This window comes from Triturus cristatus, chromosome 7 (genome assembly GCF_964204655.1).
Source record: "Triturus cristatus chromosome 7, aTriCri1.1, whole genome shotgun sequence".
Lineage (NCBI taxonomy): Eukaryota > Metazoa > Chordata > Amphibia > Caudata > Salamandridae > Triturus > Triturus cristatus.
Window position 1 is genome coordinate 1,397,431,695 of NC_140590.1, and position 18,504 is coordinate 1,397,450,198.

An 18,504-nucleotide genomic window follows, 5' to 3' on the forward strand; every position below is an offset into this window, starting at 1 on the left:
ATAAAAATAAAATAATAATAAACCATGGGATAACAGCCACCCACAGGGAGTGGTATGCACTGTTATCAGGCAGGCCCAACCATCATGCGCACTTTGCATGTTCTCCACAGCGGCTGCTGGGTGGAGAACAGGCCCAGGTCCCCAATCCCCGCCTGAGAACGGAACCGCAACGCTCAGTGATGCTTCCTGCTACCGGCTGGAGCAGAGCAATGACGAGGAGGGATGAAGAAAAGAGACGCGGCAAGGAGGTACGTTTTTTTTTTCTACTAACCCCCCCTATTCCCCCACCCCCAATCTGTGCCAGTTGCCACTGAAGATTACTGTAGTAGGCAAGTGTTTTGGTTTTAGTTGCCCACACTGAAAAATCCTCTGAGTAGAAGATTTGCACTCTGACAATGCTTGTTAATGACTTTTAGGCGGGTTGTATAACGTTTTGCCAACATTTAAATTTGAATATATTTTTAATTATGATGGTATGCCTAATGGCTGCCTTGTGAGAAATCTTTTGCTCAATACAGTAGATCTGAGTTAGTTATGGTGACAAGCTATTTACAAAAGTTGTAGTCCTGAGTTACGTCACTGGTTAAAAAAAAAAGTATGGGCAACACCATATTTCAAATCTGTTTATTATGAAAAGTTGCGACAAAGGTTGTAGGGCTGGCTAATTTATTGTGAAAAGCATTTGTTAAAGCCAAAAGCCTTTAAGGGACAATGGTATTAGAATATGGTAAATACTGTAGACCAGTATTTTGTTACACTGAAGGTCACAGACCAAGTATGCTGTTGTTGGCTACCACCATTGACCGTAGGAGTAGAAGATCTGACCATTAGAATTCATGTTGGGTAAGAGGAGTTGAATATTGTTGCCAACTGTTATTTTTTACATATTTATAATGTTATGACTGTATGTCCGATCATGGCCTTTTGGGAAATGATGCTCAATGTAGCCCTGTGTGGTGACATTTAAAGGATAAAGGCCTGACCGGTTCATTGGGAAAAGTCATATCAGATGCCACAGGTCTGACCTGGTACGAAATGTTATGACAAAGCCAGTAGGCCTGAAATATTTACTACGAAAAGTAGAAGTTAAACCCAGTAGGCTTTAACAATGTTTGTAATTATACCTTGTTAAAGCCCATAGATAGGTCTTATGTTACATACATACCTACCACCGTGTAATCTGGGCCAATGTGTATTATTTAGCATATGCAGTAAATACCTAATGTGTTCTTTATCGCATGCGTTGATTACCTCACCTGATGAAAAGAACATGCATAAAACATCAGAAAGAGGTCATTTCCAGTCACTGGAAGCTCCTGGACTGTGGACATGGAATCCCTCAAGAACAGAAACAGCGGGGGGAGGAGCCTAGCGCGCAACCATGATGGACGCGTAGGCACAGAGCTCCCGAGACTCACGCAGCCTCCCACGATTATCCTGGATTTCATCCTGACCTTTTGAAGGAATACTTCGGGCGAACCTACGCTGAAGACACCCCGGTTTTCAAAATCCAAATCGGACTTTGGGAAGTCTACTTTTTCGACTTTTGGGAGAGGGGCCTGCTCCGCGGCGCTGCCCCGGGCTCGGGTTGGCATCTTCCCCGTGCCCCAATTGAACAACAACGGATCCGGAGCTTCGTGCTGACCCGTGCACCCCGGGTTTCACTTTCACTTTTGTCTCTCCTCAGTGCCGCGGAGGGCGGGTGCCGGTGGAAGCTACACATCTGAGCAGCCCAGGGGCCGGTGGGCGCGATCTGTGGTGGGAGCTGTCTACCACTGAGTGCGGAGTGCCCCCCCCCAGAGAACCACTGCAATATACGGGCACCCGGTGGCGGGTTTCCCCTGACGTGGAATGGCGGCCCGAATAGACGGGGACAAGCTGAGGCCCAAGGCTACCCGGAGAGGTGGCTATGTGCAAACGAATAACATGGATCGGTATGCCCATCAGAAGGGGTCTCCCGGTCCGAGTGGGCCCACAGAGGTGGCTCGAGAGGGACCTCCATCCTCGGCGGAGCTGACACTTCACGATGTCCTGGGTGCCATCGACGCCATGAAGGAATTGGTTGGCCAGCGGTTTGACTCTCTGGCCCACAAGCTGGACACTGTCGCAATAGATGTCAACCTACTCAGAACAGACCTTTCGAAAACCAGCGACAGGGTCAATTCACTTGCTCTCACGACCTCGGGCCTCACGAAAGATGTTACTGATATGCAGACGGAGCTACACAGTCTGCGGGCCCTCACGGACTTCTCGGTCAAACGGTTGGAGGATTTTGAGGGTCGGGCACGACGAAACAACGTGCGCATTGTAGGGGTGCCGGAGAGGTCGGAGGATGGGTCGGTGGATCTGTTTGTGGAGGACTTGATCCTGAACCACCTCGCGCCGAAGGGTCTCAGTAAATATTTCAAGGGGGAGCGGGCCCACAGAGTTCCGGGGGGTCGACCGAAGCCGGGGGCCCCACCACGTCCCATCATCGCCAGGATCTTCAACTTTAGGGACCGTGACTCCATCCTACAGACCTCCCGCGTCAATGGCCCGCTGAAGTATGAGAATGTTGACGTTAGCTTTTATCCTGACTTTACTCAGATGGTCCAAAAACAGCGCATGGGGTTTCTGACTGTGAAACGGTGTTTAAGGGACATGGGCCTGAAGTACGCCATGCTTTTTCCGGCCAAGCTTCGGGTTGAATGGGAGGACCGAACCCACTTTTTCGACCGGCCTGATGCGGTGGAGGAATGGATTGATACATTGCCCCGTCGGCGCGGGGGAGATGAGCGGACTGAGGATGACGGGGGTGGCTCGGCGGAGCACCCGTGAACTACTGAACTATTGTCCCTGGTCAATCCTGTGTTGAACTCTAACTCTGGTCGGGGGTGCCCTAATACATGGGACTTTATTGCCCTTCCTTCTGTGTTTGGGGGCTGCGGGGTACATGGTGAGACTCTTCCTCCTCCGGGGGAGTTTTCTTTCTTTTCGTAGACTAGGGTTATGTCGGGGCGACAGGCACACTGCGAGTTGGGGTGGCTATATGTTCTAGTGCAGGGGTGCAGGGTGGGGGGGTGTGTTATGAGAGTTGGGGGGGTGGGGGCGGGGGGGTTGTTGTTGTTTCAGGTTAGTTTCAAACCAGGTGATCGATGTTCTGTTTTTTGCTCTCGTGGGGGGTGGGGGGATCGCTGTGGTTGGGATGGGGGGTAGGGGGCTGCAAGTCTTAACGTGGAATGTCAATGGTTTGGGGGATCGTGTCAAGCGAGGGGTGGTGTTACAATATTTGAAACGTCTCTCTCCTGATATCGTCTTCTTGCAAGAGACGCATTTGGTGGGCAACTCTTGTCAGGCTTTGAATAGACGGGGGTATCGGTTGGTGGCCCATTCTGGCTTTACTACTGGGTCCAGAGGGGTAGGCATTCTGGTCCGAGCCTCTCTCCAGCTGGAAATTGATGAGGTGAAACACGATGACCGGGGGCGTTACGTCGTGCTGGTTGGCCGGTGGGAGGGTAGAACTTTAGTTTTGGTTTCAGTTTACATCCCCCCTGGGTTGCAGACTACCACCTACGCAGATTTGAGAGGCCTACTGCTTGGGCTCCCTGAGGGCCTGTTGCTGGTTGGTGGGGATTTTAACTCTGTTGTGTCCAGTAGAGAGGATCGTCACCCGCCCAGAGACCTCCCGGGGGCGCATTCTTGGTTGAGTGGCTTCATTGACACTATGGGACTGGTTGACTGTTGGCGAACGATGCACCCGGGGTTGGCTCAGTTTACGTTTCACTCTGGGGCCCATGGCTCCCTGTCTAGATTGGATTATGTACTGATGCCGGCCGCCCAAGCCCCACTGATTGGAGACGTTAAACATCTTGCTCGTGGCATCTCAGATCACTCCCCGGTACTGCTCCGTTTGGACATTGCCGCGGGGGCTGGGGGGAGGGTGGCACCGATTAACCCCTGGTATCTCCGTGACCCCACAGTTCGCGCCCAATTGGTGAAGTCCCTAGACCGGTTTTTCACGGAAAACCAGGGTTCCGTCGCGTCAGCCCTGACATTGTGGGAGGCCTTTAAGGTGGTGATTCGTGGGCAGGCGCTATCCCTGATCTCCCTTGCTAAAAAGCGAAAAAACGAGGAGGTAGCGCGCCTAGAGTCAGACATTACTAACATGGAAGGGGACCTTGGGCGGGGAATCACGAGGGAGAAACTTCATGCCCTTAGCCTTAAGCAGTCGGACTACAGAGCACTGGTCACGAATGCTGCGCAGCTCGCTAGTCGGGAACAGCAGGGGCGCTTGTATGATGTGGGTGACAAGGCTGGTAAATTGATTGCGTGGCTGGAAAGGAGCGAAAGAGTGAATCATGTGGTTCCGGTGATTGTGCGTGCTGACGGTGAGCGGGTCACAGATCCCGGAGAGATAGTCACTTGCTTTGCAGACCATCTGCGTGACGTCTATACGTCGGTTTCGGATCGGCCGGAGGACGACTCTCGCCTATTGTTACGAGATATCACGCTGCCAACCCTCTCCGTCTCCGACAGAGACTTGATGGACGCGGCGTTGACAAATGATGAGATAGCCTTGGCAATTCGCGCACTCCGCTCCGGAAAGGCTCTGGGCCCGAATGGTCTGCCGATCGAGTTATACAAGCTTCGCCCTGAGGCACTGGCGCCTCATCTCCGGGCGATGTTTAATGCATCGCTTAGGGAGGGCTCCCTGTCACTGGACCAACGGCTTGCAACTATTGCGGTTCTCCACAAAGAGGGGAAGCCTCGGGACAGCTGCGCATCGTATAGGCCTATCTCACTCCTGAATGCCGAACCCAAAATTCTTGCGAAGGTCCTGGCGAATCGCCTGATTACTGTCATTGGAGACCTGGTTCATACGGATCAGTCTGGCTTTATTCCGCATCGCAACACCGCGTTGAACCTGCGGCGCCTGCATGGAGTCCTCGCAAGGGTCGACTGTATCCAGGAGCCCACCGTCTTGGCGTCCTTGGATGCCACGATGGCGTTCGACACGCTGAAGTGGTCGTATCTTTGGGCAGCACTGGCCAAGTTTGGTTTTGGACCCGGATTCATTAAATGGGTAAAATTATTGTATGTGGAGCCGTTGGCGCAGGTGGTGGTGAATGGTAGGGTGTCTGCCCCCTTTGTGCTCGGGAGGGGCACCCGCCAGGGTTGTCCCTTGTCCCCACTTCTTTTCGCTCTTGCGCTAGAACCCCTAGCGGCATGGCTGAGGTGGGAGCCTTCTATGTCGGGTATCCGGTGGACCCCGACGTTCGAAGATCGCGTATCACTCTACGCGGATGACATTTTGCTCTACCTCACCTCGCCGCGGAAATCACTGATGGTGATGTTCGATGTCCTGACCTCCTTCGGCCGCAATTCTGGGCTTGTTATTAATTGGGCTAAGTCCTGTGTGTATGTGTTGGTAGGCGATCCCCCTCTTCTCCCTCGCGGCTGTCCGATTCAAATCTCTCAGGCTGGATTTAAATATTTGGGCATCCACGTCTCCCTGAGTTCAGCGGATCGTTATTCTCTGAACCTGCTGCCGCCGCTTCAGCGGCTTCGGGCGGACGTAGTCCGGTGGCGGAGGCTTCCGTTATCGCCGCTGGGCAGAGCGGCATTATTTAAAATGATGTCTCTGCCACGGTTTTTGTATGCTCTACAGAATACGATGGACGTGGTGCCTGCACGATATTTTCGGGAGGTGGAAAGCCTGCAGCGACAGCTGGTCTGGGATGGGAGACCACGCATCGCCCTTCCTAAGCTAACTCTTCCATGGTACGATGGTGGCATAGCTCTTCCTGATATCAGACGGTATTACTGGGCGTCCCAGCTGGTGGCAGTGAACCATGGGACGTATGGCCCGGCTTTGAACCCCGCGTATGAGATGGATAAGCTACTGTTGCCGGGTGGGGATTTCAATCGAATGCTTTACTCCAAAAAGGGACGTGCTCAACTCACGGGCCCCACGAACAACGCTGTCCGTGCGTGGCACGGCGCCACTGCCGCTATGGGCTGGAAGGGTCGCCTGACTCGGGCGACTCCGCTGTATGCCTCTGAGGATTTGGGCGGGCTGTGGCGCACAAAGGGGTTCGAGAAGTGGGACACGATTGGTATTAGCCGAGTCGGGGATCTTTGGGCGAAGGGCACCTTCAAAACATTCGATGCCCTTCGGGCCGAATATAGCCTGAGCGACAGGGAATTTTTTCGCTACGCGCAGATTCGCCACGCCCTGCTCTCTGCCTTTCCGGACCCGGCTGCTATCCCTGAGGCCTCCCCTCTGGAAGACCGTATCCTTGATGGTTACTTGCCCGATAGCACCATTTCCCTGATTTACAAAAAGATGATTAATGCTCGCGCTGACCTCCTCACCCGCCTGCGAGAAGTATGGGTCGCAGATGGCCTAGAGTTGGACGACGAGGATTGGGTTGCGGCTGTAGCCTCGCCGAGAGAGGTGGCCATTCCCGCCCGCCTCAGATTTGTGCAGTTAAAGATACTACACAGGGTCTACGTCACCGGTCCCCGCTTGCTTCGCCTGGGATATTCGAGCGATGGTTTATGTAGGCGTGGCTGTGGCCTGCTTGGTACTTTTCTGCATATTTTGTGGGAATGTCCAGTGGTTGCCCGGTTCTGGGCTAGGGTGCATGCAGTGATGGAGGAGGTCACTGGTGTTGCCTTACTCCCGGAGGCACGGCGCTTTGTGTTGAATGTGTGGGAGCCGACTGATTGTGACGCGGCCCAGGAGCGTTGGGTGACTCTGGGTAATATGATAGCTAAAAGAGACATTGCGCAGCTGTGGGGCTCGGGTAGGTCTCCTACGGTGTCGAAGTGGAGAGAAAACATGGACTGGTGCATGTTCCGGGAGAAATCCGTGTATGTTGCTAGAGGCAAACCCAAAAAATGGAATAAGATGTGGGGTCCGTGGAATTCCTACCGTGGTGACATATGCACGCCCCCCCTGGTGATTGCCCCTGACGAAGCCCTGTCCCCCTAGCTCGGACATTCCTGTTCCCGCCTGGAATTGGCACGTGTGTGCTTCCCTGCCCCGCTTCCCGCCTAGCTCAAAACTGGCTTCTGCATGTAGTGCTGCGGATAGGAGGCTGTCCCCCCCCCCCCCCCCCCCCCCCCCATGGGAGAGCAAGTTCCTGCACATATAGTTTTCATGCCTGGTTTTGTTTTTGTTTTTGTGTGTTTTGTTTTGTAAAATATTAACTCAAAGCCTTTTTGTAGCATTGAGTCTTGGTGTGGGCAGTTTAGTCGCAATCGGTGCAAGCTGCTCATTTGTCCGCTGTATTGCCTCTCCTTCCTGCACATTAGCGGCCGGCCTCTGTGGTTGTAGGCCCATGATTGTACATAACCACTGTTTCAAATAAAGGTTTTGAAAAAAAAAATATATATATATATATTTATACTACAATTTTAATAGGGAGTGTGAGAGCAGGAGGAACTACTAATACTTAGAGTACCACATAACTCTTCCTTTATATGAAGACGAGAGAGCACAACACAAATGTATATAAGAACTCCTTGTTTGTGTATGTTTTTAATGGGGGTGAAGCAGACACTGTGCATTTGTAGTTTGCATTCATACTGAATATAGCAGAGTAAATCCAACATGTTCCTGAGTTCTACCTCTTAATTCAAGAAACTGCTTTTAGAATTACACATCCAAATGTACTCATTTTACTGACCTTGCAAGGCTGAAGTTTGAGTTTGTCCTGCCAGGATTCAAAATTGTGATCTGCATGGCGAACACAAATCTTAGCAAAATAAATCGCTGAACTATTTTACTTTAATTTGAACTTGTGGTCAGCTCAGTACTAATGCATGTATACAGCCATTCACTCCTAAGCCCAAAACTGTCTTAGAGTCATTGTCATATGCAATGTAAAGTAGATCTAGCAGTCATAATAAATATATTAACCTCTATGAGCTACTTTACTGTGATGTTAACATATGACTTGTGTTAATTTAGGAAACTACAAATGTTTGTGTGTTGTTCCCCCAGATTTTTGCCTTATCTTTTTTGCTGGCTTTAGAAGTTTGTATTCTATATTTACCCTGGCTAACCAGTAGTAAAGTGCCTGTGCTCATCCTAAAAACATGGTTGAATCGGCATACTCTTAATTGCTATATTTAACTTGCCTGTACGTCCCTGGTGTGAGTTACAAAATGTACTCGGGATTGGTTGTTAAATGCCCCTAGTACACTGCAGCACCTACTTTTTTTTATTTAGGAAAGTTTTGTACAGACATAGAAATATTACAGACTTGTGCAGTTTCGTGTCTTACAGTTTCTTTGCAAGATTTCAGCTTTACATGGCTTAATTACAAATAATTACCAAATTATATTACGTTGCATCTTACTATACAATAAAGATTATTATTCAGTGAAAAGAAAAAAAAAAAAAAAAAGAACAGAAACAGCCAGAGCAACATATAAAAGGATGTTAGGACACCCCGAAAGTACACCAACAACTCCTTCCTGTGTGGATGTGTGCAGACATTCATTTTGTGTGGACAAAGCACCTTGAAACAAGCCAAACTGCCATCCTCTGATATTTCTCAGTCATCACTCAGTAGAAACCTGCCAAACTCTTCAATTATGGACCAAGGCAGGAAAAGGAAGTGCAAGTTTAAGGATCCTAAACTGGTGGTCCTCGCCAAAGAAGTGGTAAGATATCATGACTGTCTAATATGCCCTCATCCTGAAGATGCCACCAAACATGCTTGTAAGAGATAATGGCCAAAATCAATACTGAATCAAATATAGACATGATGTTGAGAACAATAAAAACAGGTTCTAAACGTTGAACTTCAGGGTACTTGGGTACATTGCCAAGCACAAACACAAAAGAATGGCATGGCATGGCAACTGGTGGTAGTTCTCCACCTCAGCTCACCTCAAGCTGTGTGAAGAAACAATTATGACCATACTCAACATGTCTGCAGTGGAAGACATGAAAGGAGGTCTGGAGGTCGGAGGAATCCAAGGTAACAGTCATGTGATTCGTAATGGAAGTGCACTTTGTCAAAAAGTTGACTTGCCTGAGAATCATCATTGTTACACAAATTCAAAATCACATTTAACTAGATACATGCCATAGGGGCTAGCAACTTCCCAATGGTACTGTTGACAGGTTTAGAAATTGGACTAAAACAATTATAATGCACTGTAATCTTTATGAGGAAGGATTAGTTTGTCTGCCCAGTACCTTTTGGGTGATGTGGTACCAGAGTATGACTAATTTTGCTTCACGTCAAGATCATAACATTGTGGTTTCGTCCAGCGCACACAACACACCAGTATACACAGGTCCACATCACACAGCATTTGAACATAAACAGTGTGATTCGCTTTACCGTTTCAGCACACTTGTTCCTGTCAACCTGAGGTCACCATGTGTACATGAGTGCAGCCAATTGACCGTAGGATATCAAGAAATCCTGCTGTAGCACAGATGTTTGCTTTGATGGCATTAGCTGTGTGGGTATACAAGTGGAACTGTATATGCTGCTCAATCATTCACTACAAAGCCTCTATCACTTAGCAGAGTATTTTTCTGAACGTTGAAGGAGAAATGCCACACACAAAACCAACTGTCTCCTGTGTGGTGCCTGTTGCAAACTAATCCTAGCACTTCTACCATTTCCAGCTAGGGGAAGTGGCAGTGGATCCCTATGTTGGCCTCCAGGATATCAATATTAAAGATAAAATGTTTTGTATGGTGCAATATCGAGCATGAATATCCTTGGTTTCTCAAGCTAACTCATGTGTATGAGTTCCAGCCTTATCGGTCAATCCAGGATCTTATCATGTGCACCATTTGAAGTCATTGATTGGTGGCCTGGATTCTATCCTCAGGCTTCATGGTTTGTTGCAGGAAAATATGATCTGGCATAACATCATATAGAGTCCTTACAGTGCTGCACTGCAGGATATAGTGTGACATGTTGCATTCAACCTGTGAGAACTTCACCTGCCCCTGGTTGTTAATCTGGGTCTGGGGGGGTATTTGGGGGAGGAGCTGTGTGTGTGTGTGCGCGGTTTTATTATTGTCAGGTCAAACAATGCATATACTGTGTTTTTTTTATTATTGTGTTGGTCGTTACATTTTTATTTTGTTTTACAGCTTTTCTTTCATTCTGTAAACTTTCATGAATTTTTAGCACCTTCTTTTGACTGGTTGTTTTTGAAGGTGGTATTTTCTGCTGGTTTTTAATGACCTCTCATACCGGTTACTGGTTATTTACCACATGTCTTATTTTACGCATGTGGTAAATAGCGTATTTGGACCTCAAGCATGCTGCATTTAGTACCTAAATCATAATCAAAGCTTCTGTTTCCATCCATAAAACCATAGAGCATGGGATAAAGAGCCCGCCCACTTTAGCCATTGGCTCAACTGCCCAACCAAATGCACCTCTACTTCAAAATGATTCCAATTCAGTGTCACAGCTGGTTGGCCAGTCGTTTGGATTTCCAATTTTATGGGTCTCCATTCATTTCACCCCTTCTAATTTTTAAAATGTTATTATAAATTCTTACAACGTACTGCAGCTCCCCAGACTTTGCTACTGGGCCCCTCACTTGCTGCTCATTCGAGGCGTATGTGTTGCATCTTGAACAGCCACTGCTTCAAAACCAGGCAGCCATCTTGGAATGGTATTGTACATAGGGAACCATTGTTTATAGTACTAAGATGGCCAACATGTTGCTTCTAACCGCGACAACCACATTGGAACTAACAAAAAATTATAACAGTATGAACAATATCATTCAACAATAGCCACCCACAGCTATGTTTTGTTTTATTTTTTACTACACGCATACCTATTAGACCTTCTTTGGAGATTAATGAAAAGAATACCATTTAGCTGAGTAATAAAGTGTAATTAACAGTGCAACAAAGCCTCACAACTGAGCCCACAAGCTATAAAAATGATTCTTCACTGCTCTTATTATAAACCTCACTATCTTTCAATTTGAACATTTGAAAAATATTCCTACTAGTTTCTGAAGACAATTCGACCCAAAGGGTGAAGATATACAGATACCAATTCAATAACGTAAACAACTAAAGAAAACAAGGACCACAACAACACAATTCTCTGTCAGGACTGGAGACACAGATTACCCGGTCTGTCTTTGCTTTTGCTTTTTTAAAGCAACCAAGATTATAACACTTTAAAACTACCTTTCCCATTAACCTTAGGGAAAGAAAGAAAAAACAGTGAAAGTCCAGGCAAAGACAAGGGGCACACTACACAGTCCTTCCTCTCTGTCACTCTCCTTCTTTCTTAACTGCTCTGCAGCCATTCAGGTAAGTTCCTCCTGGTCTCAGCATGAGATCTAGTTTTTATCCTCTGCATTACATTGTTGGTGTTATTGCATGTATACTTTTACTCCCTACAAGTTTACGATCCCGTGAGAGAACTAGCTGCTCCGTAACAGGGCCTATAGCCGATGATTCAACTACGCAGGGCCGCAGGATGCAGACATGTCCTCCAACCTGCAGAGGGCGCTGTGGGCATTCTCAGGGAAATGCACGCATCTCTATCTCTGCGATAGGCTTGCTCCAACTGAGTCAAACTTCATTGGAGCAGCATGCCAATCATGGAGTTTGCTGATTCCTGCCTGGCTTGGAGTCTTCTGGGGTCTGTATGGTATATTTATCAAATAGTTTTGGCATACACACTGAAGTGTGCACATGGGACAGTGACCCAGGCTGCGTACACTTTGAATGAGCTCTGTCCACTGAGTATCGCAGATTCTTCCTTATTAAAGTGGACCCTAAGCTGAGGGATCTTGCAACTTCGAGACGTGGGCAGTGGCACAAAGGGGCCTGCTGGGCGACATGTTGATGAAAGAGCTAGGAAAATTTGTTGCAATATTCAACTGCCTTGACAAGGCTCAGGCCACTATTAAATGGATCTGTAATCCCAAGGTTTTCATCGGACCTCGCTGTGGCAGGGTGCGCTCGACCGGGCGCCTCATTTCCTAGCCCCCCTCCATCAGAAATCAGGGCTCCAGAAGATGTCACTGAAAAGCACAACTCGATTCAGAGATTTCTTCCCCTCCAGAGGATTGCCACATCAACGTGGTACGAGTAGGACTGGGTGGAACTTGTGGAATTTCACTCTTCAGAATCACACAGAGTTACATAAAAAACTCTGAGATACCGTGGAGTTCTCCGAACAGGCGAAAATTGCATATCCCGTTGCTCACACTCCGAACAACACACAGGAAAAGGGAGAAAAAGTACTTTAAACCCAGACCCACATCCCTCCAAAAATTTGCTAACTTTTTCCCGCAGAAAAAAATTAAAAAGTTCATGCAAAATAGGCCCCTACTGCAACTCCAGGCCACCCACAATAAAATGTAAAAATTGGAGGAAAAATTTAAAAAGTGTAAAAAATACTGGTGAGTGCTCTCCATTAAACAATCTTATTAAAAAGTTCTTTAACTTACTTGATTTTTCACCCAAAAACTTTTTTTCAAAAATGGCTCTTTAATATCCAAGACAGAAAACCAGCATTCACACTGCGATTCTGTTCTCATGCCTGGCGCATTTCAGACCCTCACAGTCCTTGTTCACAAACTCCAGTAAAGCTTTCACAAACACTTCAGAGGCACCCTTATGTCTGCATGCCGAATATAAGTCCGGTCCTCAGGTGGGCCTCACAAGTAAGTAAAATGAACTACCATGCTGAGACATGTAGTGCCCCTATCACTTTTTACCTTTCAGTAGGTGTGCACCATTTTACCATTTAATTATACAATAATTCTTAGCCCTTCAGTGGGCCTCGCAGTTTGACGCCAGTTTTCTAATTACGTATTCCTGCAAGTGCCACTCCTAGATAAGAACAGTTCAAATCAGTGGCCCCATATTCCATTTTGTTGGTGGTGCAGTCTTCACGGCAGGATTGCCGCAATATATAAACCAAATTTGCCCATAGGATGAAGACACACTCACTTGCAGGTCAACTCTTTTAAAAAAAAAAGGCTCCTTAATATTCAAGATAGGAAACTGGCATTCACACTGTGCGGGAAAGACAGCATAATCCTCGCCTTCATGTCCTTAATAGAACTGAAACTTTCCATCACATAAACTAGTTAATTTTGTATTAGTCTATTTAAATTAATTTAATGTAAATCTGCCCTATCTGAATATCTTAAAAATTAGGTATGAATTTGGCTATTCTCGACTTATGTTGGACAGCACTGGTTTATGAGAAGTGAAAGCTGTGGTGTGTACTTCTTATAATGTCCAAGGGGTTATGTGAAGTCTTAAGAACTTACAGAGACTGCAGCGACTCTTCGTGGCTGAGTGACACCCACCACTCGTCCCTCTGCCGCCCATCCAGCTTCCGCTAGGTACTGCAAAAGCAACAAACAAACAGAAAATGTGTCAAGAGATAACTTGGTTCAAATTAGTTATCAGCAACATACAAAGATTTTATTGTTTACAGAGCGTGCTGTACGCCAAGAGGTGTTACTGGGCTTTACAGTGCTTAACTTATTGACCAATGTTTGTACAGACTGGCTCTGCAATATAAACAACATGTAAGGTGAGGTGATACCGTAGGAGAAACACATTCTATCAGTTAGACTCTTAAATCAGTATTCAAATTTACTTAATTTTTCGATTGATTTAATACAGTGCTTTTATCTAACAATACAATGAATTGCACCACAAAGCAGATCAGGCAGGCTGCAGCCAGTGTTAAGAATTATAACTTTAAGAGCATGAGAAAGTTTAAGCTAATCTGGAGCAGTATTACAGTCAGGGCATAATTCCCTGTTAGCTCCAAGGCACACCTTTTAACAGGCGCGCCTTGGCGCAAACAGAGAATTGTGCCCTAATATGATAAATTGATAAATGTGCTGGTCTCTGGGCAGTCACAAACTCGCCCTGCCCTGGGGGCAGCACATTCACTGTAATACAGAACAGCAGTTTCAAAACAACTCACCGTTTCTCTGTGCTGGCAACAACCCACATGCACTTTAAAAAGGGCACAGAGATGCCCGTGCAAGTGGGTGCAGTGAGTAGGTGCAGCCGCCTGCAGGGGAACTATGGAGAGTCCATGAAATGCCCATTTGCCTTCTCAAGAGGATTGCCCTCAGGAGGCGCTCTAACAGTTCCCCACATTTTGTCACAGCGCCTTCTAAAGGCCAATTTGCCTCTTCACCTGCATTCATATTACGGAGCAGAGGCAAAGTGAGTCCATCCTTTGCATGGGCCCGTGTCCTGATGCAAATGAGAGAACGTCTTCTGAAGATAGTTCTTGCACTACACATGCACCAAAAGTATCAGTATTAAGAAGGGGACGCACAAGTTTCTACAACTCCTTCTGTAATACCATAGTGCTCTGAAGGAGAACAAAGCGAGTTCAAACACCTGTTGCGCCCCCAGGGCACTATGTACAAAATGGCCCCTGATGGTTAACGGAAGTTGATTTCATAGTGTGGCAGCCAGTAATTCAAAACAGCGGAAAAATGAAAGAGCACAAGGAGGTCGAGGAGTGGACAATAGGCACGGAGAAGAATGCAGGGGACAGAGGAGAACATATGTTGGTTCAGAAAAAGTGATAGCATTTAAAAATAATACAACAGGCAAAATTTACAAGAGAAAACAAAAGGCAAATCTAAATGTCCTGTGTAGACTGACGAGAACAGGCAGGTCTACGTACAGAGAAGAGTAATAATTGAGACAGGACAAGAGTGACAGTAGACGCTACAAAAAAAGAAGAAAGAATAATAGTGCAGACACTGAACAACTGAAAACAGAAAGATATGACAATGGGGCAATCTGAGGGCAAAGGCGAAAGAAATCCAGATTACAAGAAGAGAATCAGAAAAAGAAGAAATGTGTTAGAGGCACCGTTGAAGTGAAATGAGTAGGAAAAGCAGAATCTCAGTCTTTCTCAGGTTCACTTTAAAAAGAAAAGAGTGGCCATGCAGTTCTGGATAGCAGAGAGACATGCTCCTGAAGAGGAGCTGCGAAAGAGAAAAATGAAAAAATATTTGGAAATCATCAGCATAAATGAGGGACTCGAAGCCTTAGGACAAAATGTTAGAGGACAGAAAAATGGTGTACAGAAACAGAAGAAGGGGACAAAAAAATAGAACCTCAAGGAACCTTGAGGTGCAGTTACTAAAGAGAAAGCATGGATCCCTTCCAGGAGACAGAGAAAAAGCAGTCATATAGAGCAGAAGCAAGACAAACGGGCAGGGTAATCTGTGGTGTTAGGCCGAGAAGAGCACGGTTTCTGAGAAGCGGCCAAGCCAGTAATCATACTGAACAGAACATGGGGGATAGAGCATGAAAAAAATCGTCAGATGCAGGAGAAAAGGATGCTTAAGATTTTTGGTAAGAAAAGAAAAGTGAAGAAATGTGTCTGAAGTTTCTTTCTTTATTTTTTTTATTTTTATTTTTAGAAGAGGCACAACGGCTGTAGTTTTAAAAGAAGAAAAAAAGATTCCAGAAGAAGAAATTGAAGGCCTAGCTATGGAGAGAATAGAGAGAACTCCTGCTTCAGAAATGGTGCAGGAGGAGTCAAGTCATGGAAGAAAAAAAATTTTGAGACAGTGGGAAAGTTAAAGGTGGACTTATCATGGCAGAAAGAGGTAGAGAAACAAAGAAGGGAAAAAAGCAAGGATGAATATTAGAAATCTTAAAAGGAAAGTATATAGCAAAATAATTAGCTGAATATGAGAAAAGATGTGTCAGGTTAGAAAAGTTAGAGAGAATTGATTAACATTGGAGAGCAGGCAACATTGTAAGACTCATCTGCCTGCTTTGAAATATGGTTTTGGAAAAAGGATTCTTTGGCAGCTCTAAGGTGAAGTGTATATTAGCTGTGACCTGACAAAACATAGATAAAAGAGCAGAATCGCCATGCTTGGGTCAAAGCCGCTGGGAGTGACAAACAGGTGTACATAATGGCGGATGTTCAAGTGTGAGCTAAGGTTGAGGAGCAGATCGAGTGGGTTGAAAAAGTTTAAGAGGCGCAAGAGAGTCAAGGAGGGAGGACAGTCATTAGGACAGTAAGTGAAGAAGAGGCACCTTCAGACAGAGGGAGGAGAATCCGGAAATGGAGAGTAATGCACTAAGAGTGGCGGAAGCTAGTGAGGCAGAAGAGATATTTTCCAAATTTCAGCCCCCAGAAAAACTGGGGGGTAGGAGAAACAGATTGAGGAGAAACAATGGAAGCAGATAAAGTAGTGGAAAGGAAAAGTGATCAGAAGAAGGGCAGTGTAGAAGAGAAAAAAGGGAAGTTCTGAAGGAAGAATATAATATCCTGGGTGTCACCTGGGCTATAAGAAGGTGAAAAGATTAGACAAGTATGATTGAGAGGTTCGGTATGAATGTGGAGAGGAATCATAAAAGAGTCAACAACAACTTTAAAATTAAAATCATGAACGAGAAAGAGTGAGGTATTGTTCAAGAGGCAAGACACAATATATTCAGTTCGACAAAAAAACAAGGCAGTTGAGCTCTACAGATAATCAGAAAGAAAAAAGGATAAGATTTAGATAAATCAAATTAAATTCAAAGCAAGACATTATATGAAAGGTTTGATTAGTGGCGGACAGAAATCCCCTAGAATGAAAGAGGAGACCAACATCCCCAGGAGGGCAGGAGAGGCGAGGAGAGTGAGAGAAAGAAGACACAAAGCTGTAGAGGGTCAGCAGGCAGCAACAGTGGAAATGTATTTTGTGTTTTAATGTGTTTAATGCAAAGCGATCTTGCGTTCCAGAGGCAGACAGCTGACAGAGAACTAAAGAGAAAACTGCTATGACTGAACAGGACTTTCAGGAGGAGGCAAGAAAGTGTCGTGACTGGCAGAGTAATAGATTTCATAAACAATGGGGTGACCCTGTGTCCCTCAGAACCTGGGTATAGATTATATAAAGTACAATGGTTCTGTCGGGTATAACCACACAATTACTTTGCTTTGCAATAGGATTTGAAGAAAGCTGAATATATCAATCGACAAAAAAAAAAAAAAAAAATTAAGTACAAATGACATTTAAGAAGAACACATGAAAACAAAAGAGAATGCACAAACCAGCGTAGAGTCAGATTTGCTGGGTGATTAGATATTCTTTATATATAAATTGCACCATTTATATTAACACCCATATAATTCTTTTTAGCAATAAAAGGCTGCCAAAGTTGTGAACATTCGAGTGAATTTGTGAGCAAGTGACATAGTGACATAAGTGACACAATTGGTGCGTAATATATACAGAGTGAATAGAAAAAATATATACACAGTAAAACAGACCAGTATAAAGAAAGGCAATGACACTGTTTCCAGAGATGACTTAAATTCTTTATGAAACAAGGTCTTGGACTGGGCCTCAGTGTTGTCGACGTTTCAACCCTATATATGCGATCCTAGATCGTCATGCGGGTCTTCATCAGGACTAAAATTACACAATGGCAACCTAACAAACAGTCTAGGCGGGCCTTTGATTGGCGCGGTGTAGAGTAGAATCACTCATCCAATGGGATTCTTAACGGTAGATAAAGGCTGGTTATGAAGCTCAGCCGAATGTGGAGCCACCGTCAGACTTAATTTGAAAGGAATGTTGTTTAGGTCCTTTTGTCAGCGTCTTAGTAAATGACAGCCGGAATATATCACGGTAAACGTGTGGGAGCAGTAATAAATCCTGCCGTTCAGCCACCTTTCGTCAATGCGCGGCGTTGGCGCATTTATAACGGAATATATCACGTTTACCGTGATATATTCCGGCTGTCATTTACTAAGACGCTGACAAAAGGACCTAAACATTTTTGTCGATTGATATATTCAGCTTTCTTCAAATCCTATTGCAAAGCAAAGTAATTGTGTGGTTATACCCGACAGAACCATGGCAGAGTAATAGAGCATGGCTCGGAGATATCACGAATTGCAAGGAGCCGACAAAAAATCTCACTTGTCTTGGCCTCTCTTTAAGAGGAGGGCCTTGAACTTGGAGATAAATAGTCCTATAGCAAACTCCAAAGCAAGCTGAGATCTCATACTGGGTTGCCACTACCTGGGAGAGCAAACGCAGTTCTTCCTGACTGCTGGAAGAGTCTGGAAAACCTGTCTGCAATAGAGAATGGTCCGGGGTTGCCAGGTAAGACTGGATGGCAAGAGGCAGGCAGCTGCAATAAAGTAATCCAGCCAATGTCCTCCAGTCTCTCAGTAAGAGTATTTCACGCAGTAATATAGAATAACGCACAACAATGCTCTTCCTAGGGTTTCTACAGACTCGTAAGACCAATCCAGAACAGTCTCTATCCGAGGTAAATATCCCCCCAAGATGGGCCACCACAAAATACCTTTGGTGGGAGCAAAAACATTTGACAATTTTTACCACTCCAAACCTTCAAAAGCTTGTGAAAGCCCCAAGAGAGGAGACATTAGCTGCTAGCAAATCGTCTACACAGAACAATGAACATGAAGGCAGAGAAAGTCTCACAATTCATTCCAGTTGGCTTGATAATTAATCCACTTAGTTGTA

At 45.8% G+C, this 18,504-nt stretch overlaps 1 protein-coding gene across 1 annotated transcript in view; it reads right to left on the reverse strand.

Annotated features, from left to right (window-relative positions):
• DHX35 (DEAH-box helicase 35) overlaps positions 1–18,504 on the reverse strand; it is a 446,551-nt gene that overhangs the window by 370,002 nt on the left and 58,045 nt on the right. The window contains exon 4 of the mRNA XM_085619115.1: positions 13,285–13,362. Within this exon, the coding sequence (XP_085475241.1) occupies positions 13,285–13,362 (78 nt within the window). The remainder of the gene's footprint in view (positions 1–13,284; positions 13,363–18,504) is intronic.